Source organism: Triplophysa dalaica, chromosome 20, assembly GCF_015846415.1.
Source record: "Triplophysa dalaica isolate WHDGS20190420 chromosome 20, ASM1584641v1, whole genome shotgun sequence".
NCBI lineage: Eukaryota > Metazoa > Chordata > Actinopteri > Cypriniformes > Nemacheilidae > Triplophysa > Triplophysa dalaica.
Genome location: NC_079561.1, coordinates 18,456,359 through 18,484,274, shown reverse-complemented (window position 1 = coordinate 18,484,274; position 27,916 = coordinate 18,456,359). Strand labels below are relative to the sequence as shown.

The 27,916-nt window shown below is 37.8% G+C and overlaps 1 protein-coding gene across 4 annotated transcripts; it reads left to right on the top strand.

Annotated features, from left to right (window-relative positions):
• Positions 1–261: 261 nt before the first annotated feature.
• On the top strand, positions 262–27,916 carry reps2 (RALBP1 associated Eps domain containing 2). 4 transcript variants are annotated; one of them, XM_056733140.1, is made up of 19 exons: positions 262–540; positions 10,418–10,541; positions 11,926–12,089; positions 12,177–12,285; positions 14,524–14,627; positions 15,882–15,993; positions 16,189–16,252; positions 16,752–16,911; positions 17,138–17,194; positions 17,789–17,876; positions 18,222–18,290; positions 19,682–19,730; positions 20,046–20,182; positions 20,326–20,387; positions 20,638–20,727; positions 23,526–23,600; positions 24,036–24,169; positions 24,290–24,395; positions 26,392–27,916. In XM_056733140.1, exons 1-19 carry the CDS (start codon positions 361–363, stop codon positions 26,458–26,460), a joined length of 1,953 nt encoding a protein of 650 aa, XP_056589118.1. In that variant the 5' UTR covers positions 262–360; the 3' UTR covers positions 26,461–27,916. The 4 variants fall into 4 exon arrangements, 2 of the variants coding, with proteins under 2 accessions (XP_056589118.1, XP_056589116.1); XM_056733138.1 differs by having other exon boundaries at positions 23,523–23,600; XR_008904840.1 differs by lacking the exons at positions 24,290–24,395; positions 26,392–27,916 and having other exon boundaries at positions 20,610–20,727; positions 24,036–24,098.

The following is a 27,916-nucleotide window of genomic DNA, read 5'->3' as shown; positions in this document are numbered from 1 at the left end:
CTATTTCAGCAAAATCTCAATCATACAATTAAATCTTGGTAAAAATCAACACATGAATGAAATTCATCACACATACTATCCCCTAAATCATGTACGTTTATTCTTCACCAAAGAGTGCATTTAAAGTAACTTAAATATTGAAGAAAACTCAAAAGCAAGTGTGACTCGTGAGTTTGCTCCAAGGCCCTTCTGGTCTTGTCTGGTTGTTTAGCGCCTCTGCGCGTTCGGACGCGGGATTTACGGCGTGCGTGCGTGCGCGCACTGGAGTACCGCAGAGAGGACGCGCCTCCCTCCGCCAAAGGGCCACGGTGAGGCCGTACGTCTGGAGACGCAGCGGCGTCTGCGGCTCTTCGCTTGGGAATGGATCAGGGAGCCGTCACAGGCACCGGAGGGACTTTCATTTCCCTGAGCGATGTCGAGCAGAAATGTTACTCCGGGCTTTACGCGCTCTGCCAGCCCGACGGCACCGGCACACCGGCGGCGGGGAAGGTGGCGGAGCTGTTCCGGGCGTCGCAGCTGCCGGCCGACACGCTGCACCAGGTGAGTGCGCGCTGGTGTCACGGGGCGCACCGGGGATTGCGCGTACTTAACATCTGTCACACTGGTGTTTCTCAGATTTGGATATCTGTTACATATTGTCGTGAAAAGTAACAGCGTATTCGGGACAGATTTAAGTTCATGACTCTAAATAGTCTCCTTATATTTTCCTCTTATATTTACAGTACAATGCTGAGGAAACAACGAACTGTAGAAATCATCAGATATATTCGGATGGTTTATTGGTTATAATAGGAACTATATTGGTTTAAACGGAAAGTATGCTGGTCTCTTTTGGTCTTGTAATGTTTTGGATTCTATAGGTGGGATGTTGTGTGGCCATGGGAACGTATAGAACACCATTAAATCATACTGGAGTAAAACTCAAAACACCCGAAATAAAGAAATGTTATACATTTTTTAGTTGTGAACCACAGCTGATGCTTCCTAATAGTGTTTTTTATAGGAATTTGTTTTGTTTTTCTTTATAACACTCCACGAGACTTAAACAATATAATAGTGTTGCTGTTGACATGTCTGGTAAAGCATCTTGATTTGTGTATACACACCATGTAAACTTTATTGCCTCTGGTGTACTAGATGTGTGAATCTACTGTCAGGTGAGAATATAGTTAAGTGTAATGTTTACACATGATGTCAGAGTATATTACTCACTGACGGCTCATTGTATGTGTTTGGACAAGACGCAATTGCATACTTCTCAATTGTACGTTATAGTGTTAAGTCATTGGATTATCGTGACTTGCACTACGGTACACTAGTTTGTTGTTTCAACCCATGGTTGGGTCAATAATTGGCACTTTCTAGGTTAATTTAACACAACACAGTTGATTTTGTTCATATTCTGCCCAACCATGGTTTGAAACAAGCCACTGTGTAGTTTCAATGATGCAGTTGGCTTAAAAACACAATGTCAAAGTTTGAGGTTCATGGGAACTGTGAAATGTGAAATGTTCCTTTTAGTCTTTATTTTAAAGGAACGTTTTCTCAAAGCATAATAACAGTCTGTTTAACACTTACTAGGCATGTTTTGACAGTAGTCATTTTGTAAACAATAGGATGTGGTGTGACTCGTGTCATATGACACAATGTGAGTCAGGTAAAGAAGTGTAATCTTGTTTCAATTTCGTTTCAAATGCTGTGTTTGTGTGTCTCTGTGTGTGTGTGTGTGTGTGTGTGTGTGTGTGTGTGTGTGTGAAGGAGATGACAGGAAGCGTGCTACCGTATTCACACACAGATAACAGCTCATTCTGGCTGTTTTGGGTGGAACCCAGGATAACACCTTATTGCTTCAATGTGAATAAAAGGTTTTGAAAGTTGAGCCGGTTACCAAGATGAATGTATTAAACAGGTCACCATAACCTGCATCTCTGAAAGTTTCGGAACACATGATGATTTTCAAGGGTCGTATAAGCGAGCTTTATATTTTTTTACCCTGTGATCTACTTATGATGTTGGTAAAGGTTACACAGAAATAACCATTCTGTCATCACTTATTCACCCTCATGTTAAGCAAAACCTGAATGTGACTTTCTTCAGTGGAGAAGATATTTTGAGAAATGTCTCGGGGTTTTGGTGTTCACTCAATGGGGTCAGTGTTGTTTGATTACGAACAGTCTTCAAAATATCTTCTTTTGTTCTGCATTAGACGAAAGGTGCGTAAATTATGAATTCATTTTTGGGTGAACTATCCCTTTTGTGGAGTTTACAGTTTTATATTACACTTTTTATTTACAGTTACAGTCATTTTTTCCTTGTTGTTTTATAGCGGGTTGTGTTGTTTGTAAGTTCTTTTCTCTGGAATGCAAATATTTCATATACAGCCTCTGCCACGAATAATCTTACATGAGTAAAAATAAAGCGTGAGTGTTTGGAGGTGCGTCACAGCAGGTTTTGGCATTATTTATCGCCACAGTCTGCTGGGGGACGTCTATCATTGTGTTCCTGCACTGACAGGAAGTCCAGCTTGTCCTTCTGCTCTGTTTCCTGTCCCTTTGCCCTGGCATGTCGACCCACCCTGACTTCATCTCTGAGAGAGACACGCCCACGTGCACAAACACGTATGGAAAATCACTTAAGCAGGACGTGTATTGTTCCATCATTAAATCATGTGATTGGTATTTCAATAACGGAAAATAATAAAATCATCATTTTATTTTTGGTCATCGTAGACTTAGGTCGGTGTGTTTATGCATTTTGTTTTGCAAGTTATATCATGTTTCCCAGCTGATGGTCATATGATCGTTATAATAAAGTCTCATGTGTCATCCAATCATCTTCACCGTCTATTAAAATGCTCATTAAAAGTCGTTCCAGTTAGTAACGAGATAATTTATCCGATACACAGCTGAAAGAGAGAGAAGTGGAATAGATAGACCATTGTGTGGCTTTTGAAGGGCCTGTCAGTGTGTGTCTTGTGAGCCAGCAGGACTGCACACACACATCCTGGTGATGTTTGGGTGTTTGCTCTTTGCTTTGTGACAGATGAGTGTTGTTCCAGCCTGTGGTCAAACTAGAAAAGCTTGATGTGTTATATTTTTTGGGTTGCACAGCATGACTGTACTTTCTTCTTGTTGGCCCGACACATTCCACAAAGCTTTAAGCTGGTGCCACACCAAAATATTTGTTTTAAACCTTAACACAAACATGAGGAGACCTGTCTGTGAACACAGAAAATCTCGCAAATTCTCTCGAGATTTCAGAATACGTTTTTTATTATTCACTGTAGGCTATGTTTTTTATATATGTGTTCAATAAAAACAAATGTGTACATATTACCTTTTATGTGATTTTAGCGTCGTCTAAAGCTTTTTGACTCCAACCTTTTTGACTCCAAGGCCCTCAACTGTATTCAACAATATAAAAAAAATTCTCACTCAAAATTTCTATATAATATATACTTATAAATATCTTGCTTTTTAGTTGTTTTAAAATGTATTTCAACGGCCACGGGCCCCCTGTTGAGAACCACTGGTCTAAAGCATTTAAGGTGGCACAGCACTAGATATAAATTTATTGCAACTCAAATATATGTCTTCACAGTAATTCAAAAGGAATATTAATACTGTTTTGTTAAAAACAGCTGCTGACATGTTCACCCAAAAGGTCTACTGGCTCCATAGCTCTACTGGACCTATTTATTCTGTTCTACCTTAAAGCATCTGGACAGTCGGACACCGTCATTTTTTTTTATTGAAATTATTCATAATTGCGATGATAGTGTTTGTAATGCTTTTGACAGAAAATTGAGAGAATAGAGAAAAGGGTTTGGTTGAAGTCATGACTGTGGTTGTTATGCTACTGTCAGCTGGCTTTTGGATTGGGTATCGTTTTATTCCACGTGACGGTCAACAGAGTTCTTCTGCGTTTGTCCTCAGGGTTTCCCCCACACGTCAGGATTTCTGATTGTAAATATTCAACATGTTGAATATTTTTACGATTCGCGATGGGACGGCTCCGAAGTTCTAGCGATCAGGCTCATTCACTCTAAACACACACCACACCACAGGAAAATCTAATAAGAAATCTTTAGAGCCGTTTAAGGTCATCTGGACTTTACCTAGGATTCTCGGAAGGGAAAAACAGCCCGATTATCTTGTTGTGAAACCCCGGCATAAGCAGAACTGAACTAACTGGAAAACAACCGGTGATGTTTGACTGGGTCCATGATGCATTCTGGGCGGCTGCCAGGTGGTTAAAGTGTGCTGAGTGGTTTTTAGTGTGTTGCTAGGCAGTTTCTAAGTTGTTGCTAGGAGGTTGCTTGCTATAATGTTCTGGGTGGTCACCACCAGGGGGTCGATTGAGAGTGGGGTCGCTGCAGAACTAAAAGGGGTGTTTCTCAATTATTGGGAGTTTTCAAACCATGATTTGCAAAAAATTCCAATTTCGTTCTCCCGTTGGATAATTAAAAAATATTAATCCCGTTAGGAACCAGCCAATAATTGAAAAATGTTCAGTGGTTGGTTGGATTTGTGTACTTTGGTCGATATCTAGTCTACCTCAAAAGAGCCCCACACTCGCTTGATGTATTGCTCCATTGAAATGGCTTTGCCTTCAATGTAGGTTTGTTGTTTTTGCTAAAATATATCACTTCCAAAAATGACAGTCAGTGTTTTCTAGCAACATCTTGCACATGTTGCTCTTGATGCTCTTCGTGATGATAACTTGGAGATTTCATGGCTTTCTGACAGGATTTTATTTTTAACCGGCTCAGGCCTTCACCCATCTCTTGGACAAGCGTGTTGGCATGCTGTCCGTGTGACTAAGCTCCACTCTTGTCTTGTGTAGTTCCGATATGATTCAATTGTCACTCACTAGGAAACTTTCTTGGGATGGTGTAGGTTTAATTATCGTAATGGTTGAACATTTTTCAGAGTTGGTAAACAGAGACATGCTTCATTTAAACACAGAGCTTCTGGAATCCCCGTCTTACACACACACACACACACACACAGTTCCTTCCTCAAACGCTCTGTGTCTTCACGCGACCAGATCGACCTGTTCCACAGCCTCTGTAGGGGTAGTAACTGAAGATAATGACGTCTGGATTAAATGCTGTTTCCCACAATCCCCTGGGGCGTTATTGTCCTTGTGTCATGATCGGTCAGCATGTTTGTAACTTTATTTATGTTCTAAAAAACGGTGAGACCTTTGTACATTTCCCTTTTTATTGGAGAGGATGTTTGAGCCGAGCTGTTGGCTCAGCTGATGGTGTGAATTTGTAGCGGGCTGACAGAAGACTGGGCAAACTTCATTATTTTGTTTGGTGACACATTGCAGCTCTAACACCATTTTGAGGTAGAAATAATCATTTGAAAATGAGAAATGTGAGGTTTCTGTTGACAGCGGACAGAATCTGTGAAAGACCCAAATGATGGAAACAAGCAGCTCTGAATTCGATGCTGGTGTGTTGCAGAACTTTTCATAATACTTTCCATCTTTACTTCATTGAGATTTAACAGATTATCAGGAGTTATTTATTTTAAATGAATATACAGCGTGCTTAAAATGACCCATTATTGTAAAAGACTGAGAATGAAAGTTAAAATAAAACAAGCATAAATGTCCTCAAATAAATGTAAAACATTAGCTGCATTGTTTTGTTTAAAAATTAATACAAACTGTCTTTGCAGTATTCATGATATCAAAACGTTTTGTTATTTTTACCAGTTTGTCCAGTTTTCTCCAAATAAATGCAATATATATATATATTCTTTTCGGTATTTCACAGAATACAATGACAATTTTACCTACATACAAAGCCTAGCTTTACTTATAAAATTATATGTCTGATTGTATCCCAAAGCCATACAGAATATATGAAGAGTTTGGTTCCAAAATGAGAACTCAGTTTAAAAAAAATCTAAAATCATGTTTTTTTATAATGTTATCCTGTTTTTTTTGTTTTATTGTTATCAGTAGTGTTACTTAGCTGTATTTTTGTAGTTATTAAATCAAAACAAGCTAACTGCAGTTTGATTAATATTAATTGGAATGTACAATAAAAAATCTTTATTTTAATCTCAGTTTATAGTAATATATAGTATATGGGTAGTTGACATATAGAATATACCAAACCAAACCATATCATTTGATATCATAATGTAGCAAAATTATTTAGAAATAGAATCTTCAAGTTTTACTTAAAATGAATATTGCATATAGGATTTTATAGTCTGTTTAATATTTTACATGTCTTTCTCTCTCCTTTATCTTAAATGTGTGCTTCTCAGTGATAACCACTGTGTGTGTGTGTGTGCGTGTGTGTGTGTGTGTGTGAGTGTGTGTGTGTGTGTCTGTGTGTGTTAGTGCGTGTGCATGTTGTGTGTGTGGAGTGTTTTTGTGTGTGGGGTGTTTGAATCAGTGTGTGTGTGTGTGTTTGTGTTTGTTTTCTGTGTTTTCTCCTTTTTTGTTTTTACTTTTATTACTTTAAATGTTTTGCATGTACAGCTGCTTTGTAACAATGAAAATTGTAAAAAGTGCTATATAAATTAACTTGACTTGACTTGAGTTGAGTTGACTTTATTATTGACTATTATTAATATCAATATTAACGATACAAAATAGAACACAAGATGTAGATGTATCGGTTTCACACCATAGGATACTTTTGATATATTTGTTAACTACCCATATATAAATAGTAAAATAATTCTCAAGCTCTTGTCCATCTTGGTTAATGGTTTATTGTTTCACTTGTGTGTGTGTGTGTGTTTATATCAGTATTGTCTTCCTGATACGCTCATATCCTGTCAGAAAGTGAGACGAGCAAGATAACCTTTAAATAAACACTCTTTTGTGTGTGTGACCTCCAGTATGTCATCACAAAGAGAGGACATTGGGGGTTGGTTTAAACCTCTTTTTTTTGTTCTTATGTAGACTTATCTCCGTCTGTGTGTGTGTGGAAAATGCAGGTCATGCAGTCCTGACAGTCTGTCGATTACACTCCACACAAGACGAGCTTTGGTCACGCTCGGAGCGTGTGAGGCTCTTGTCAAGAGTCATTTTTACTTCTATCAATCACAATAAAGGCTGTGAGCTTAAAGCAGGTCTACATGTACTCATTTAAAGCGCAAACTCGCTGAAGAATAAACTTTTACACTACAGACATCAATAATATGTGTGGTTTGTTGAGGAGAAGTGTGCTATTTGTTCTATATATTTCCACATAAAATGAGCAAAAATATCTAAGTACAGCTGCTCAGTATGACACGTTTTACTTCCACAATTGTCGTTCTTTGATTCGGTTGGTCAAAATATGATTCATTCGCAGTTTTCACAAACTAATCCACGTAATCCTCTGCTTCGATGTGAAAGCAAAGACGTAAACATATCCCAGAATCCCTCGCAGCAATTCCACATACAATATGCAATAGGATCAGATTCTCATTAGATGGTTTGAATGGGACCTATATTCAATTTGTGCTTAAATTTAATCTCAGGATTTTCTTCTTAAGGGATGTTGTTGTGATCTGATTTACAGCCTTAGTTCTTTATACACAACAAACTTCATATATCCTACATACAGAGCAGCATCTGCATATCAATTTCTATACATTTTTTCATAAATCACGATGTTTCGAACAACCACTTCAGCTCATTTGAGCTGTAACTGAAAGAGAAATCAGCTTTAGGATTAAATGCTCTTTATTCGGGGGTCCAGTGGTCCGGCCGGTCAGAGACGATTGATCAGACGTGAGGATTGCAGGCAGGCCCTTATCGTTTATGTCAGATTTGGCTAAAGTTCACCGTTACCGCGGTACTCCGTAATGAGCTGTCAGCACTGCCGGAATCAGATGAACACGATCAATATTCTTCATCACAGCCCGTCGAACAGGAACGCTGAGTCAATGTTTGAAAAGTTTGCTGGATAATGTTCAGAAAAGGTTATTCGCCACAGCTTACAAAAAGCACAAATATGACATTTTCTTTTTTTTTGCACGTGGTGTTTTTATGACCTGAACATTTTGTGTGAAACCTGAGGTAAAGTTTGTTGTTATTGAATGAGATAAGAAGTTTCGCTTGAACAGCAGATTTGTTGTTTTCTCCACGCGGGCAACGGCGGCTTCTTAGAAAAACAACAGAGCAGAACACAATGTGCTGCTATTTAAAGTGCACAGATCTTTTCCTGACTGAAGTTTACGGTGACTGAGGTGAACTCTATTGATTTTATCTGTGAGGAGGATAGATGCATTTCGGCTTTGTGTTTACAACAAGAACGACAGAGAAAATAATCTACGGTGGGAGATGTTGTGCTATTTTCTCAGTAGGAAATGTTGGCTTGTATGTATTATAGGCAGTGTTGGGCAAGTTACTCATTAATGTAAGTTATTAATTACATATTCAATCTTTGGTTACTGTACAAATTACTCTCTCCAAAGTATTAAATTACTTATTATTAATTACTTTCTATATCCTACATCAACCTTAAAGTTAAGCAATTCAAGAATAGACACGAAGCGGCTCATAATTCTTTCAAATTAATAATATAAAACTACATAAAATATTCTTATTAACTGACTAAAATATTACAAATGTGAGAATTATATATAAAAGCATGGATTTTAAAATTAGGCTTTGAATTTTGATGTCAATTCCACTATTGCACTCAGAGTATTTAGTTTAATTACATCAGAAGTGACTGTAATTAAATAGAAAATAAGAATAATCCCTTACTTTACTTTTACAAGGGAAAAGTCATTTAATTACGGTAACTATTTATTTAGTAACTAGTTCACCCAAAAATACAAATTCTTTCATAATTTTATAGTAAAACCCCCACAGAAATCATCTGATATTAAAGCTTTCCTTTAGCTCAGTGGTAAGAGCATTGCGTCAACAATGCAAGGTTGTGTGTTCGATCCCAGGGATTTGCACATGCTATTTTTAAATGTATAGGACATTGCAATGTAAATCGCTTTGGATAAATGTGTCTGCCAAATGCATAAAAATGTAAATATAGAAAAATTATATCGGAGCCCGTTTTTGGATTTTGTTTAGTTGAGACCGAGAGGAACATGTCTTCAGGAATGACTTTAACCAGATATTGTGTAGTAAGTGAATATTTGCGCAAAAAATGTTTCATGTCTCTGATGAAAGCTGGATCTCTCCTGTATTCTTCCGTCTGTAGGTTATTGGATTTCAAACACATCTCTGTTTTCATGTGAGCAGTGTATTTGTGAAAGATTGACGTCTCTGTAATCTACTGTCTAATGAAGTGAACTCGATCGATCCTGTTGCCAATGCGAGTATAAACGTATGTTTGTCTTTTTGTAGCAAAGAAAAACGGCAAGCATGAAATAGATGCATTGAATTACGTCTCTTTAACGTCTCCAATAAATCTCCTTAATGATGTTATGGGCTGTTCCGCCACCTGTGTCTTTTTGTCATTATTCCAATGGTCTTCTTCCCAGAGGATGTAAGGCTTCTTATCTCTGCTAACTTCTGTCCCTACAACCTGCTGGAGACACGTCTTAAAGAAATAGTTCACCCGAAGATTCTCGTCATCTATGAATCCTCATACCATCACAGACGTATGACTTTAATACGTCCAACACAAATCATTTTTTCATTAAAATGGCATTTTTTGGGTCAACAAGGCCAAGCTCCGATCAGGATTTTTTCAGCCGATATGGAGTACCTATTTCTTGTCATCATAATCAGCCGATACCAATCCTGACTTCAATGCTTCAAGCTTTATATACCTGATTTCTAAGCTCTTTGATCACTCTTAACCTTTTATTAGTTAAAGTAATGACAACCGTTGATGACATGACTGCAGCGCCATATCATTTACGTCGTAGATACATGACGTTTGCGTGAAAAGATTAGCGTGGTAAATTAAGATATGACGGCAAATCCATAATATTGAACCTTATTTTTTTTGTTTTCAAGAACCAGTGAGATTTAACATTTTATTTAACATCATGTTTGGGTGAACTATTCTTTTACATCTCATGGTTTTCTGGTTTAAGACGGGTCTCCCAGGCCTCAAAACCTCTTTAAAAGCATTAAAACAGACCAGTCTAGCCCGACTGGATGTCTGACTGACTGATTTATGCCATTTTCCTTTTCGCTGGGGCGGTGTGAGTTTTCAATTACAGAAATGTATATAAGAGTGAAATTCAGTCTATTTAGAACACAGTTTATCTTCTGCTGGCTATAGAGACAATAATGAGGATTTGGCAATTATCGGTTCATTTTTCACCCCTGTAGCAACTTTGCCAATTACGATGGAAGCAATAAATTCCCGCTCGCGGTAATGAATGCTTTTAAAATATTGTAGCTCAATACACTTTGGCTAATTGTTGTCATATGTTATGTGAATATTAAAATCTCCATTATTCCCTCTCTCTCTCAGATAACAGAGGTGTGCGGTGCGAAGCGGCTGGGATACTTTGGCTGTGGACAGTTTTACGTGGCTCTGAAGCTGATGGCGGCGGCGCAGGCCGGACTGCCGGTGCGTCTGGAGAGTGTGGGGGGTGGTAAGTTCTCAACACGTGAACGGAGAGAGAACCAAGCGGGATCAGGGATTTGTCCCGTGTGCCAACAATCCCTAAAGCTAAAGAGGGATAATGCACTGAAGTCATGATGTGCGGAGGGCACGGCACTCTAAAAAAACACTCTTGAGAAAGCAGCTGTGAACTCCAAAACACAGCACAGTTTTCTCAAACGTTTCGCAAAGGCCTGTTCACACTACGCCAAGAGCGACAACTATAAAGTTTTAAAAGACTTTAAAACAGTAATGAAAACAATAAGGTGGAAAAATATCTTTGGGATTCATTTAGAGCTAAAGAAACGATCAAACATTGAAAGCACTGATAGCATTTCAATAGATATTGCGGTAATATCAATGTCATAAATTGTGTTGTGAAAATCTGATTTATGTCAGCCTTATTTTCAATATTTGGATGTATCGAAAATAGAAAAGTTCTCCAAGGCACTCGTGTGGTATAGTTAAAAAGCCTTTAATAGACAGGGCTTTATATCTTAAAGATATGAAATGATGATTTGGATGTATCACCTTTCAAATTTATGTTCCAAAAACTCATATGTTTAGTGCAACTGAATGTGTTGTAAAAATATAATTTGACTGAGCAACTTTGAGCTCAACATCGCCTAACTCCACCGGCTGGTCAGAAACGCGGTGAATGTTGGCAGGATTATCTTTAAATCCCGGTACAGGCTGTTACTAAAGGACTCAAGGGTCTCAGAGACCCTCACAGGGGTTAAAGGAGCTGATCTGACCTCAAACAACGGCCTCACTTATCACTAATGATTACACACAGACACACACGGATAGTCTCTTAAATACACACATGACTTGTGGAAAAGTGGAAGGAGATGGATAAGAAATGTGTATGCAGGAAGAAATGGGCTAACCTTAAAGGTTCTTGTGAGATAATTAGCTTGGTTTAAAGGCATGTTAACATTCATTTCGTTTTTGTCGAACATGAAGTTTTATTGGGGGCTACGCCTGGGGGTCTTCATGCATGTGATGTTGAATTCCAGCTGTGATCAAACGCATCTGAAATGGCAAATCAAAGTCTTGGGTTCACAACTTTGGATGTGCATTGAATGAAATTCTAGCTGTAATTATTACTGAAATAAAAATATGTCATCATTGATTGATCATCGTGTGGTTCAGAACATGCATATGCCTCTTTTTTCTGAAGAACGAAAGAAGATATTTTGAGAAATGTCTTGGTGGTTTGGCGAAAGTGTTGTTTGGTAACCACCGCTCTTTGGTTACCGGCGTTCTTCAAAATATCTTCTTTTGTGTTCTGCTGAAAAAGAAAGCCATACATGTTAAACAACAAGAAAGAATTTAATATTTTTGGCTGAACTGTCCCTTTAAATTCTACACAGAGCTTCCTCTGCCTGTTTTTGTGGGGATAACTCACGACCCTGAGATGCGTTACCCCACTCACCCCCCGATCAATGAAAGCCAGCCTCGCATCCCAGGCTCTGCCCCTCTTCCCCCTGCAGACAGGCCTTTTTTCAGACACCCTGAAAGCAGCACGGACAAACAGGTATGAAGTATGAATTTAGCGAGAATCATTACATACATCATTTCAAATAATTCCACTCAACTTCTGTACTTTTTTTCTTCCTCACAGGATGCGTGGTCTCCCCCGCGGTCCCCGGGCATCTCCCCGCCCCACTCCCCGTCGGCCTATAGCAGCTATCCGTACAGCGCTCAGAGGAATGGAACAGACGCGCTATTGGGTGAGGTCCTCCGTCACTCATTTTGAGCTGGATACTCGTAATCCTCATGCTTGAAGTCACATGTGCAGTAAAACTGTCCCAGATCAGCCTTTACATAAGCTCGTATCACACAGCTGGTGTCTTTCGCACGCTCTGAGCTCAGAAACTCTAATGACATGGGACAGCTGTGTGCGTTTGTGCGAGCGTTTAGCCTTGAAAAGCTGTCGTTCGATCTGAATGCGGTGGGATAATTGCATCTCTCTGGTGGCGTATCCATATCACACTCTCCAAACACAACACCTGTTGACTCACAAGACCTGTAGCAACTGTAACACACGCTTCAGATGAAACACACGTCATCTCCTGAGACACTGACCCGAGACTGGTGATATAAACACAGAATTGTTTCACGTGTTATATTTCTAGCTCGTTTTCCATTTGCTTCCACAAACACGTCAATGTGTTGACTGCTCGGAGTAAGATCTTGTTCTGCAACTTACACAAAGAAAATTACACGTTGCTATGAAATATTTGGTTGGGAAAATTGGTTAAAAACAGTGTCCAAAGCCCATGAGAGTTCCTTTTGCCAGCTGATTTTTCTCAGGCTAAATGCAACAAAGGCAGATCACAACCATGAGAAAAAAACTCACATGCGCAAATGAGGAGAATACTTTCTCATCTGCATCTGCATATTTCTCGTGAGAAAAGGGGCCAGAAATGTCAACCACGTGTTAAACTGAGCTCAGATTCAATATTATTGAAGATCTCAATATGAACTCAAACATTTCTCATCAAATTTACCCAAATCCAGGTTATTTTACTTCTACAATCGCGATACGCTACACCTCCATATCTTCAATGCACGTGTTTCAACAATTACTCATTTGTTTGTCTTTTGAATTCTTTAGGATAAAGTCTGACACTAAATTGATATTTATATAAAAACACAACTGAGAACTCCATCAAATCTCCTGAACTTTGAAAGAGCAACAACACAAATTTTCAATACATTAGCGCCCCCCTCAGACTCAAGCGAGTAGTGCACGAGTTTAGTCTCAATTGATCTTTTTCTCAATGTCATCTACTTTTTTTTAATTTTGTGTAAATGTTTGCATGCCGTTTACAACAAACACTGTATTTTTTGTGTCCTCTTGTATAATATATATATCCTAAAGTATTAGATGCACAAATCTAATGCGATATGTTTTTATTCAAGATTTTTGATCGGTCTTTAATTTTTATTGTTTATAAATTAAACAATTGGGTATTAAAACCAGCAATTACATTTTGGGTTGTAAGTTCATTATGTGCTCATCATGTTCTGTGCAGACCCTCGTAACAGCAGCAGGTGATTGTTCTGAACGATCAGTTTAAATACTGTGGTGATATTGTACTTTTATCTTATTCTTCTCCAGCTGTGAACGGAGGAAAATGAGCGCTGCTTTTCTTCATTAATCTGCAGGGATCATAAATACTTGATTTGAAATCTGCACATAAAAGAGATCGATGTTCTGGAAGGACTTTAGATGTTAAGACATTCGAGATCAAAAAGCATCGGGACTCCCTTCATATCAAAGATGATGACGCTCGATGTCTTTGTGTTGAATTATTCATACTCGTTCAGAATTTAATCACTTCTTCACTTTTTAATTCATGCTTCCTCCTACCTTGCATCTCCCTAATAACAGTCTCTGGTGTTATCCTAGGTTTCCGATTTTACTGCAGTAGAAACCATGACAACACAGTCTCGTGGACAAATGTGAAAGTATTAGTTTGTAGCATCTATCAAGCAACACTCTTGTAATCTGCGGTCGTTATGTAACACAATTATTAGATTTTACAAACTGCGCCTTTAACTATTTTACTCGGGTTATTATAACATTTACATTAATTTGTTTGACAGATGCTTTTACCCAAAGCATTTAAAGATAAAATAATATAAGAATCAATAATAAAACAATGCTTTCTATATGTTTATCATTAACTTACAAAAAGCTATTATGCCCTATTTAGTAGTTTTCACTAAATTTTAAAGCTTGATACCTATTCTAGCATATTATATAGACATATTTTTTTGGGGGGTGTATTTATAATTAGTCGCTACAAAAAACATAACATAAGCATTTATTAAAAAATCCTGTAATTCCTCATAATTCACTTATATAAAATAAATAAAAATCTTACTCCTTTGCGAAAAATCCAAATATTTTAATTTGTAAGATTTGACCTCATCTATATTTTTATATTTCTCTTTCACAGCATATGATGGTAAATTGTTGAGTCGTTCCAGCGTTTCTCAGGAGAATTCCTCTCCCAGTCATTATTTTGTCAGACTGCAGCCGGAGCCGCCGCCAATCACACGGGTGAGAATCTCCGCCTGCTCATTCTTGCTTCTGATTGGCTGTTCAAACTGAACCTGGTCCTTTATGATGTCTCTCTATGTATTCTCAATAATATTTTAATGAACACGTTCAGTCGTCTAAACCTGGGTTACTATAGTGACTGCTTTATGTATAAGCATATCTGTAAATATCAATAATTATGGGATTAAACACTAGTTTTTCAACAGAGTCTGTGTATGTTTTTTTAAATTAAGGTCTTATTAAATCATTACTTTGGTTGAGTTGAGATGTGTTTTTATGTTTTGTTTTCTTCTCATAAGAATAATACAAACAATACTATCTGTGACCTGCAGGATGCTGACAAATAATTATTTAATCTTGAAAATATAAAAAATATCATCACCAGCGATGCCATTGCGTTAAGTAATATTTTTTTGTCTGAAATTTTAAATTTGCAATTTGAAACTAGAAGTTGCGATTGTTTTTTACTTCTGTATTTTGACGCATTTCCCAGTAAAATGGAATTTTGAATGAGAAAAATAGTGGGCGTGGCTTCCGTCTTTCTCTGCGATTTGATTGGATGTATAAAAACAGCCTTTACATTTTGAAATGGAACTGGCAGGAGACTGACAGCTAAAGGGGAGGAGCAAACGAATACTCCGCCCAAACCGTCTAGCAGACGTCATTTAAAATGGATAGTCTCTACAGGAAGAAAGTGCACTTTCAGATTTTAACTGAAGTCTATGATGGTACATGCATTTTTAAAAAGAGAATGACCCACATTGATAAACTATTTACCATAAACGCCGCAATATTTCATGAAAAAGAAAGGCATTGTCATTTTTAATTTCACAAGGATTTAAAGGGGAGAAAACACACTAAATGATTTAAAGATAATATATTGATGTTGTAGAAGCCCTCCAGCAGTCTTCTGTGTGACATGAACATTATTCTTTCTGAGTTTCTCTTGTATTTATTATTCCAGACTTGTTTTCTCTCGTATTTGTTTTTATGCAGGCAACTTTACTTTTGTTTACATTTATGCATTTTGGCAGATGCTTTTATTCAGAGTGATTTACAGTGCATTTAAACTATACCTACTTCTATAATTTCAAATTTTATTTAGCATGTTATATAAAAGCTATATGAAATGTTATAGAGCTTGTCTTTAATTTCGACAGTGTTACCATTAGTATTACACATTTATCTTTTACATGGGATGTTATGTGTATCACATCATTTCATTCTCAGACGTTGTGTGTTTGTCTGGTTCAGGTGTTGTCTGTGGATTATTCAGAAGACCCGTGGAGAATCACAGAGGAACAGAGGGAGTATTACACCAACCAGTTCAAGAGTCTACAGCCCGATCTCAACGCACTCATACTGGGTAAAACATCCCATCTCTCTTCACTTCTGTGATCATACAGACTAAACAATAACAGATATATCTCCACTGATGTTCTTTAACACATAGACCATTCAATTAAACTCTAAGTAAAATTATTTGACAAGATAACTAATGTTATTACCAATTCTTGTTGTTTTGGAAATAAATCAGTTGGTCTTTATGTTTCCGTTTCAGGAACGACTGCAAAGAACTTCTTCACCAAGTCAAAACTACCGATTCCAGAGCTGTCTCATATATGGTGATGATGGAGTCTCAGATCTCTTTAAACACACGTTGTGTCTTTCTATCTGTGTGCGTGTGTGTGTGTGTGTGTGTGTGTATGTGTATGTCTGTCTTTCTCTGTCTGTTTGTGTATGAATGTCCGTGTGCATATGCATTTGTGTGTGTCTGTCTGTCTCTCTGTCTCTCTCTCTCTCTCTCTGTCTGTGCGTTTGTGTATCTCTCTCTCTCTCACTCTCTGTGTGTCTGTCTATCTGTTTGTGTGCGTGCGTGTGTGTCTCTGTGTGTGCGTGTGTGTGTGTGTGTGTCTCTCTCTCTCTCTGTGTGTGTGTGTGTGTGTGTCTGTCTATCTGTTTGTTTGTTTGTTTGTGTGTGTGTGTGTGTGTCTGTATTTCTATCTCATATATGGTGATGTTGGAGTCTCAGATCTCATTAAACACACGCTGAGCTGTCTCTGTCTTAGATTTGATGTGATGTTAGTTGTATAACTTGAATGTAAGTTATCTTGTTTGTGTCAGGGAGTTGAGTGATGTAGACAAAGATGGCGCTCTGACCTTCTCTGAGTTCTGTATCGCATTCCATCTGATTGTGGCTCGGAAGAACAGTTACGCACTTCCTGAAACTCTTCCCCCCACGCTCAGACCGGGATATGTGGATCAAGGTGTGACACTATCTGAGGTAAAACACCAACCTGTAAAAAAACAAGAGCAGATGTTGTTATTGTGTTCACTTTGATCTGTCTTGCCAACTATATAAAGTGTACTATCTAACTATATATGTACTCTTCAAATACTTTCGGATACATGTGGATGTTGAAGTAGGTATGATGTCTTCAGAGAATGTGGGAAAGGTTTCACATCAAAGTCTCAAACTGAACTGTAAATGTGATTTTACTCTTTTACAGACAACGCAACCTCTCATTGTGTTAATTGACACCATAACCCCTGCAGCCAATCAGCCGGTGAGAAAACAGTCAATCATTTCACCTCAAGACAACAGCACATCTTTATCTGCATGCCTGTGTGTGTGTGTGTGTGCGCGTCTGTCTGTGAATCAACCTATCTGTCTGTGTCTGCCTGCCTGCCTTCGTCAGTCTTTCTGTCCATCTGTTTGTGTATGTTTGTCTGTCTCTCTCTGTCTGTATATGTGTGTTTGCTTGTATGTCTGTCCGTCGTTGTGCGTGCGTGCGTGTGTGTGAGCGAGTGATTGTGTGCATGTGTGTGTGTGTGCGTGTGTCTGTCCATCCGTCACTGTGTGTGTGTGTGTGTGTACGTGTGTATGTCTGTCTCTCCCTCTCTGTCTGTTTGTGTGTCCGTGTGTGTCTGTATGTCTTTTTGTGTGTCTGTCTATATATTTGTGTATGATTGTCTGTCTCTGTGTGAATCTGTCTCTCTCAACTTTATGAGGATGTCTCTCAGACTGAAGACAGAGGGTGCTATTGAGTTGCAAATGAGATCTTAGTAATCCAGAAATACTCACAAGTTAATACTTGTGCACACACATCACACATGGACACATCAGTCATCACGCTCCGCCTTCTCATTTTCTCAAACAGGAACTGAGTTCTGTTGACCGGCAGGTGACCTCTAGGCCAGGTGTGAATACCTGTAAACAGGACACGAGAGATGAGAGGAGACAGTCAGGTAATAACTTTCAGACCAGATATTATCAGCAAAAGGATTGAAGGAACTGACATCTTTTTGCGAAAGCTTTTCCTCAAAAATGTGTTCTTGTCATATATGGCAATTTTTGAATGATATAATTCAGACATAAAAGTATCTTTTAAACTCGAGAGGAAAAGGAAAGTCCCAAATAAGCTCACGTTGATACTTTTTAATTCAGTTCAAGTTTAATTTTAAATCACGTCACAGTTTTTCATTGTTGCAAAGCAGCCGTGCTAAAACACAGAAATCACTCTATGATTTTTAAACAGACTTTTTTGTGTCTGGTTTTACTTCACTGGTATTTTCTTATTATTGTGTCATCAGAGTTCAGCCCCAAGAGACTTCCAGATGCCAGTGAGAAACCGATACAGAGAGTCAGCACTTTAAAACCAGGTGAAGACATCCACCCTGTCCTCAGGCACACCATCACAACCACAGTCTCTCATTAACCACCGCTTCACCGGATATAAAACCCTTTATGATCTACTGCAAAACCACCATGACTGTCTACCTGACGCAGCATGTGAAATCTTTATCATACTGTGAACATTTCCAGTCTTTCAATTAAAAAAACAGGGTCATTTTAGTTTACTAAAATTAAAACTTTGAAAATGTTTCTGTTCATTCAAATCAAATAAGATATTGATCTAAAAATTATTGGAAAGACTTAACTTAAGTATAAATAGAAATGTTGCCACGGAAATAAGCACCACATTTTTTATAATAAACAAAAACTAAAATTAAAATGTAAAAAATAATAACCGTATATAGCAACATAATAAATAAACCAATAAATTATAAAATGACAAAAGCATATATCAAAATTGGTAAGAAATCTAAAACTAAAAGCTAATTTACAATATTATATTTATAATTATTATAATATTATATTTATAAGTAAATAAAATTAAAAGCAAAACTATAATAAGTCTGTATCAAACATTCAAACTTGTATTAAAAGTTTACATTTACAATAATTACTGAGATACTGACAAGTCAACCGCAAAAATGTCTAGGTTAATTCTTTATTAAAATAATAACATTTAATTAAATATGTTTTGAGGGGTTTCTCAATTTGTGATTGAACCTGTTACCTGTTGTTTCATGATTGTATTGTGTATTATTGTATGTCAGGTGCAGCGAGTTCTGTTTGTTATTTTCTGTCCTGCCGAGTGTGATATGTTATGGAATATAACTCCTGGACGCTTCTGGGTGTGGACACAAAGCCAGTTTATATCCACAGCTCTGACCTTTTGTTCTTATATTTCATACAATCTGTTCTGATCCGGTAACAGCCAATATTTATTGACGTGCCCAAATCCCTGGGCGTTCACAAATAATCCAGCCCTCTCCCCGTTTTATTATTTGACTTTGAATGCGATGTGGACCTGCTCCAAGATATTATGAAATGGTTTTAACCGCTGCTTGTGGAACTGAGAATCAGCTATATTGACTTTTCCTCTCAATCCCCCAGTGCATGATGGGATAGGACGATGGGAAGCTAGAAAATCTGGCTTTCGTGTCCTGTTTCAGATGTTGCTGTTTGGATAATATTAATGTTCTGCAAGACACTTGATGTGTTTCTCTTGAAAGATAAATCCTTTATTCTGGCCAAAGAGAACAGGCTGTCTAACAACTTCACCTTCTCGTTTAAAATGTCTGTGGCTTTGCTCTCTTTTTAGATGAAGAAACAATTAATTATTTTCTCATATACTGATTTTTTAAATATAGTTTTATTGCAGTAAAGCTGTGTTTATCATAACATACACAACGATGTGTTTCAGATTCTCCACAGGAGCTTGATGCAATCATGAAGTCGAGGACACGGCCCAGGTAAAACAACACTTTTAAACTAAAACTCATCTCATTGCTGTATTTTCTTTATGAATTATTCATGGTACGTTTGACTGTATAGATTTACCATTTTCTGGCCATTTATCTTAGTCCACATTGGTTCAGAAATGTTTTTAGATGTACAGCGGTAAAAATATTCTTTGAAATACCCTACCACGTAAATGCCACAATGCTTGAATAAGTTTAATTTGATACTATCATGTTTATATCAAAATAGAATCTGATACATCGCAGTAAAAGTATGAATTTTCGATTTGATTTAATGATGTCTGTCAGTGTGTGTGTGACCCGCAGGTCGTATTCCAGCACATCTATAGACGATGCCATAAAAAAGGCTGAAGAGCCGCCCACCCCGCCTCCTCGACCCCAGAAGACTCACTCTCGCGCCTCCTCGCTCGACCTTAACAAACTGTTTCAGCAGAGCGGTCAAGGTTCATACCCGCAAAACTTTTTATGCAAAAAAGTTTGATATGACGGCATTCGTGACTGACCTTGTGTACAGAAACATTACTGTGTTAATACACAAACTCTCTCACTCTTTGTCTCACATGCTGTCTCTCTCTCTCTCTCTCAGCCTCTAAGAGCGGTTGGTTGCCTCCTCCTCCAGCTCTTCCTCCTCGTCCCCCGGCTACACAAGTGAGCTCTCTTCAGATATAAGTCAATCATTAAAGAGAAACTCAGTCAACTGATTTCATCCGCCAATACATCATTAGTCTGTATGGTTGCCAAGCAACATAGCATCTACCAATTGAATTGTGTGCATGTTAAGTGATCTCTGTCTGTTTTGTCCTTTTTTAATGCTGAAGTGTCTTTTTTGTGAGATGTGATGGTCCTCTGGACTGTTTTTCCATCATACAGTTCCTCATTTCTAATTTCAACGTCTCAGATCTTCAGCTTCCACCACGGCTCAAACAAGAATACCCAGAAGGCTGTGCAGCAGCCAAACTTTGCTGACTTTAGCAGATTCAGAGAGAAGGTGAGTAGATGTTCAAGTTAGTGCTACAGATTCATCTCATTTGTATTTTAGTGGCATCACCCTGTAGAAATAAACAGCCTGAATAGACAGGAACTCCAGCTCACCCAGCAGCTAAATCAGCTGAACATCATCTCGACCAGATTTGCCAGACTGAGACCATTAGTTTGAACCAGCTAAGACCAGTGTGCAATTCCATAAAATTGTCTACCTTACCATGGAACCTTGCCGTACTAAAATAACAGAGACCCATATGAGGTCTCTCAAAAAGTTTTTAAAGCATTTTTTATTTTTGGTGCATGATTTTTTATAGTGAGTTAAGTGAATGGAAACACATCAAATGAAAATATAGTAACTATTTCATGTTCTGTAAAGAGGCATCCCTTTTCTATTCATTGGGTATTATTGTTTCTGACATGTGCATTCTTACTCAAAGAAAACCTACAACATTTGTCGTCTCCCAAAAACCGTGTCCTTTTTTTGTCATGCGCATAACACATGTTTATATGCCTTTTTTAAATAGAAAATCTGTTCATAAACTGACATTTTTATGATGATCCCTCAACAAGGGTTTAGTAAAATATAAACAAGATGGTTCAATATATTTGTAACAAAAACATTCTCTGAGCATTTTTATTTCACGACCATAACGCAGAATGTCACGTCACATGTTTTTTAGCTGTTTTTTATATCACGGTACTAAAAAACGGCAAGAAACAGCATTTACAAAACCTTCATATTAAACCTTGAAGACTTTTAAATTTCCTCGTACTGGCATAATTCCACATACGTATTTGTGCTGATCTGATCTGTTATTCATTGTGAACCGTGTTTATTCCATTACAGGTCATATCTACTGTATCCAACACACAAAACACACACAAGCACACACACACACACAAAACACATGCACAACACACACACGCTCTCATGTTTCTCTAATTCTGCAGGCTGAGACGATAGAGCAGTTTCCCACAGTTTCATGAGATTATAAAACTGCAGGACATCAGTAAAACACACACATATACACACACACACACACACTCATATGATAGCACAGGCACCTGCATGTTTGTTTTTTTCGTTTTGAAAATAATACTCTGATGTGTTATGATGTATGACAGGAGACTGTGATGAGATGTTTACTTGAGTAAATCCTCCACAGACTCTTTATCGTCTCATACCTCCATTGTTCCTTCATCTTTATGGTTTTCATAGCCAATACTGCTGTTAAAGTCTGGCTTCTGTGAAGTGATCTCTACTTAAAATTACCGAGTTACAGCTCGATCTTCTCAGGAGGTCTGGATGGAAAAGTCTTGCGTGGCAACATGCAGATAATATATCATATTAACAGACAGAAAGACACTAGGAGCTGGTGAGATGAGACTTAATTGTGTATTGTGTAGAGCTGTTAAACCGTGAATTGCACTCGCTTGAGTTGATGTGTTATTCTGTTGTGAACACTGTTAATATGTGAATTGTTTGGTGTCCAAAAATAATGAGCAAAAAGATAAGCAGAAACATTTTAAAGAATAAGTCTGACTGTAATGGAACAGCTTGTGTTTAATTATCTGGAATTATCAATAATTACAGAAAATTATAAACCATGCGCATCACATTTATTATGTTAAAGCGTGTCTGTGCGTACGTGTGTGTGTTCATTTGTTTGTGTTTGTTCACTTGTATTTGTGGGGTGTGTGTGCACATGTGTGTGTGTGTGCATGTATGTTCACCTGTATGTTTGTGTGTGTCCATGTGTGTGTTTAGGTGTGCGTTTGTTTCTTTGCGTTTGTTTCTTTGTGTGTGTGTGTGCGTGTGTATGTGTGTACAACTGCATTTGTCTCTATGTGTGCATGTGTGTTTATGTGTTTGAGCGTGTAGTCTGTTTGTGTGTGGGTGTGTGTGCGTGCGTGTGTGTGTCCGTGTATGTGTATGTTCTTCTTTGTGCGTGATGTATGTATATGTTTGTGTATATTAGTGTGTGTGCATGTTTGTGTTTCTGTGTGTGCTTTTGCAGAATCATAAAGTAGGTTGGGTAAGAGTGTTTTACTTTTTTTAAATTGGAAAACAACAGGTGGCCCTGTTGATGGTCCAGCTTTCATCGTCCAGTTTGGGTTAGTTCTGTTATGTGACCCTATTTGAAAACCAAATAAACATTTACCCATCTGTACACCCCGGCTATCGTCCGACTTGACATCTTTCATTTTGAAATACACAGCTCGCTCTCTTTGTACTATTACAACAACACTTGTTGTGTATTTTCTGTTATATGTCCTTATTTCAGTCACAGGCGGCGGTGGGCACTGTTCCCTTCACACTCTTGTATTGCGGTTGTAACTCTTGCACGTTGCCTTGAGGCTTTGGCTGGCTGTGTGTAATAACTTCTTGCGTGCCGCAGCCAATCAAGACATTTTTATGACTTTTTAGACAAATTTACAGCCCTGCTATTGGTCTGCTTCTGCTATTACTTTTTGTCGTGCCACACACCACAAATGACCTCCGCCACAAGCCGGGACGGCTGTGCTTTCCAACCAGCGTGTCACTTTTTGTTTAGAATGTGAAGGACAACACACGTTGAAGAAGTAAAGTGGGAATGCTCAATAAAATAAATGAAAGTCATATATGTGTAAAATGTAGAGGGAGAATTTAAAGCCTTTATTTCGACATTTCACCAATTTGGAGAAATTACAGATTTTGAAAAAGTTTTAAGGTCAAATTCAGACAAGCAATAGTAGAGGGATATGAGGAAACACTTAATTCAGACCTCTTTAAGTTTAAACAGACTTTTTCTCTTTCAGCAGGAAACCAGCACACCTCCCCAAAGACCCGGGATGAGAGGAGGTCTCAGCGCAGAAGACCTGGCACCTCCGAAAACAGTAAGACCACTTCTGGCCATGCTTAAACAGATATGAAGACGAGCCTTTAATGGCCGATTTTACAGAGCGCACAGCAGAATCCTATTAAATTCTATTTAAATCTTTATAGAGAAATACATTTTTACTCATAACCTCGCAAACTTTCAGTGGTGATCTATTAGGAGCTCTTGTAAGTGTGTACATGAGGGTATATGCTTGTGTAGAAGTCATAAATCTTTGTTATTTTAACTTAATTTATACAATAATAATGGTTAAGTTTCTTATCAATTATCCTATTATTCACTATGTTAAGCTACATTTATATTAAACAACATTCAACTTCAAGCCCTGTCTTGTAATAAAAAGTTGAGATCTGATTAAATACATCCTTAAATTATCATCTGAGGCGGGTCATACGCTCAAAGTCTAGCATTGACGTTTCAAACCTCCACCCAGGATCCTTCAGCTGCGCTCCAAGGCCACGCCCCTCAGAAGCCAGTACGAAGGAAGCTCCACCCTGATAGCCAGAGTGCCACGCCCCCGTCGGGCACGCCCTCCTCTGCTGCCACACTGACCAAATCCACACAGAGGTCCATATGTCGACATGCACAACATAGAGCATTTACTCTTGATTTGTTGCCCCATCGTGACCATATATGTACATACAGATGCACTTATACGCACAGATGAATGTGATATATGTGTTTCAGGTTGCCTCCCAAACAGAAGAGAGAGATCCAGATGGCCATCCGTAAAAACAGAGAGACCAACGCAGTCCTGACACGTCTTAACAGTGAACTACAGCAACAACTGAAGGTATAACACACATTCTTATACATCAGATTATTTTATAACAGATTCATATCACTGATGTTCTTCTGATACCTCGTATCTCCATATTTCAACATTTAATTTTTTTTCTCATACTTCATTATTCTTAGTCAGCCTCATGAGTTATTGGTTTTCTAGAAGCAGAATCTTGACATCATTCATTGAAGTCTCAACATCTTTCAGGGATCATCCTATATTAACACACACCAAAGCTTCAATGTGGATTCAAACAGTTGTCTGCTTTAAAATAGAGTTTCCTATAGCAGCTGTGTCACGTGTGTTGTGTGTGTCTGTGAGCAGAGGAATCTGCTTTGACATGCATTTTTCATAACCGTGAGTGAGAGAGTAACAGACATGATGCTAGACACCCGTTCAGATATGAAAATCACCATGATTTTACAATAAATAAACAAACAATCTGAATACAATACATACTTCACCCAAAAATACAAATTCTGTCATCATTTACTCACCCTCATATTGCTCCAAACCTGTATACATTTCCTTGTTCTGTAATCACAAAGGAAGATATTTATAAGAATGTGAGTAACCAAACAGATCTCCCTTAGAATACATTTTTCCTACTATGGGACTAAACGGGGGATAAGATCTCTTTGGTTACTAACATTCTTCCAAATATCTTCCCTCATGTTCAAACAAAGGAATTGATAATGGTTTTAATTTTTAGGTCACAAATTCCTTTAATAGTTCATATTTTACTAGCTACAGTTAATCCATGGGGTTTGCTGCATTAACCAGTTTCACCATGGTGTTTGTAGTAAACTGTGGTTATTCAAAAGGCAATCAATCTGACAAAAAACATGGTTACAACATTTTACTGTAATAAAATCATGGTTAATTTTCACAGAGGAAGTTTTGTGTGTTTCTGCTTAGATATGTAACAAATAGAATGGAACAGCATTCACATGTGGCATTTTGAAAAAAAAATTCAGACGGCCAAGGAAAAATCACGTAAATTAAACATTTTTATTGTTTATGTAGTGCTTTTATATGGTGGATCGCGGTTGCATTACAAAAATATTTTGCAGAAATAAGAAAAATTCATTCTCTAATTGACACTTTTATTTATGCAGCTTGTGTTTAAAGTGTAGATAGTTTGTTGATTTTGATGCAAACAGTTTTTTGTATAATCTATTGTAGTTATATTTACTATTTGACCTTCATATTGCCAGTTTCATCTGACGCATTGGCCCGAAGTCAACTTACTTCTGTGTTGGGTTAAAATATTACAATTTATTAAGTGCTAAGTGTATTAGATTAAATGAAATTAAAACTACTCCGCAGTTATCTATTCTTTGCAGAGGTTTACGGGAAGCTACAGTAAGCTTCAATCACATATCGTGTGTTTATGTTGTTGCCGCTAAGCTGTTTATTTATGGCTCTTGGTTTGACACCGTGAGATTTAGTTGGTCTGGTTTACCCAGCACTAAACCACATTTTCTTTGATGGAAGCGTGTGAAATGAAGCCAGGTTTGGAACTGGCACCATGTATGGAGGTATCGGATTATTTAAAAGCATAAATTTAACCTATACCATCGTCTGTGTCGTGTAGATGTCTGAGATGATCTTCTCCGTCGGTGTCAGGTGTCAGGAAAGGAGAGCTGTGTGTGTTTGCATTTGTTCATATTGTTCCAGAAGACGTGTGATGAATGTGACTTTAAATGACAAATGAAGACAGGTAGAAATAAAATGCTTTGGAGATGCCTGCAGATCAATGTCATCCTCTGTCTGATGTCACCCGGAGGTCGTGACCTCAGATCAGTTCGTCAGTCAGATGAATTCCTTGTTTGACAAATGTCTGTCTGCTGAACCGAGATCATCTTGTTAGAGCGACTTGCGATGGCCATCACTGCATTACTTACATTTCAAAGCAGTTGTTTTCCCGTAAGACCAGTTTGAGCTCACCTCTGCACTTTCTTTCTCTTCTGTTTCTGTTTTTCCTCTTCTTTCTCTTTATAAGGTTGTTCATCGAGAGCGAGTGACTCTGGAGTCTCAGCTGGATTTGCTGCGACCCGTAACGTCAGCCTGACCAATCACACGGCGTTTCTCTCTGTCCTCTGTGTTTCCAGTACACACACGGTCTGGAGATGGTCTGGTGATGGTTCATCACATGTCAGATTTTTAAGTGACCAAACACCACAAACACTGTGTCAAAACCACAGGAACCGCAGGAGGAGTCTGACGTTTGTTTTCTTAGGTTTGGGTTTGTTTGTCTGTGACTGTTTTTACAGCTGAAGGTTACTAACAAAACTAGCTTTCACTTCTGAGGCTGAAATAAACTTTATTGCAGGAAAGTCAAAAATCTGTTGTTAGTGGATGTAATTATAGTTCTCTTATGTGTTGTTTATGAATGCATCCAGCTTTGATTCTGTTTTTGTGTTGAAGGCTGATCCGGTTCCACCAACAATAAGCTCATAAGGGCGAATCCCACAAAACACATGAATGTTACATTTTACCACCCAAAAATAAAAGGTAAAAATATAAAAAAATGATAATCTTTTAAGATCCCCCCAAATTCTCATGTTCATAATTCATCAAAATATATTTTTGTTTGTATTTTCTCAATACTGTAGCAGAGAAATGTTTTACTGCTTTTTTTACTCTGTTTAAAACAGTATTAAACGAAGGCAATACAATACATACTACCCTGCTTTATACTTTTTAATATATAAACAAGAATTTGGGAGGATTATTATATATAAAAAGGCCTAGAAATAATTTCTCCTTTATTTCGGGGGTGAAATGTGATGTTCAGGACAGGTTTTGTGAGATCCCCGTAAAGATCCCGGTGTGAATCATGACTCCATGTGTTGGGACAGTGTTTAGATTATGAATTTGCAGATGTTTTATGAAGCGTGTCTGTGTTTATGCATGAAGGTAAATGTTTACACTGAACGGGTGGCAGAAATACATTTATTTTTACACGTCTAGCGTGAGGCATGAGAGTAGTTTGACAGCAGAAAAGTCTACGACTGGAACGTTTGAATGTCTAGACCTACATTTTGAATGTTGCGTGTACATTAACCTCAAATGTTTGAGGATGACGTATTGACTGTGCTTGTACTGTATTACAAAAAAATCTTGGGTGTAACAAAATGTCAACAAAATTATTTTCTATGTGTATTTCTTTTAGTGCTTGTCATATCTTGATCTATTATTTCTAACTTAACAATAATTTTATATGCATTTCTTACCCTCCTTAAATCAGTGTGACTATTTTGGGGCAATTATGAAATGCGCAAAAATGATTGTTTTAAAAATTGCTACAAATGTAAACCAGCAACTGCAAAAAATGGTAAAGATCTGAATTTTTGTTCTACATTGTGCTAAATACTTTCCTATGCAAAAAGTGGAGGCCAGGCTTGTTGTGGGTCATGTTATGTCATTGATTCTGTTCATATCTCGTTCAATGTGTACTGATCAGGGAGTGAAAGTTTCTGTGAGTGTCAATAAAATCCAGTGGAAGAATGGGAGAAATGGCTAAA

Excerpts from the sequence above, each read along its gene's own strand:
- reps2 (XM_056733138.1), top strand. The coding sequence starts at position 361 with ATGGATCAGGGAGCCGTCACAGGCACCGGAGGGACTTTCATTTCCCTG. Across the intron at positions 19,731-20,045 it reads AAGTCGAGGACACGGCCCAG|GTCGTATTCCAGCACATCTA; the intron begins GTAAAACAACAC and ends TGTGACCCGCAG. Across the intron at positions 20,728-23,522 it reads TTAGCAGATTCAGAGAGAAG|CAGGAAACCAGCACACCTCC; the intron begins GTGAGTAGATGT and ends TTTCTCTTTCAG.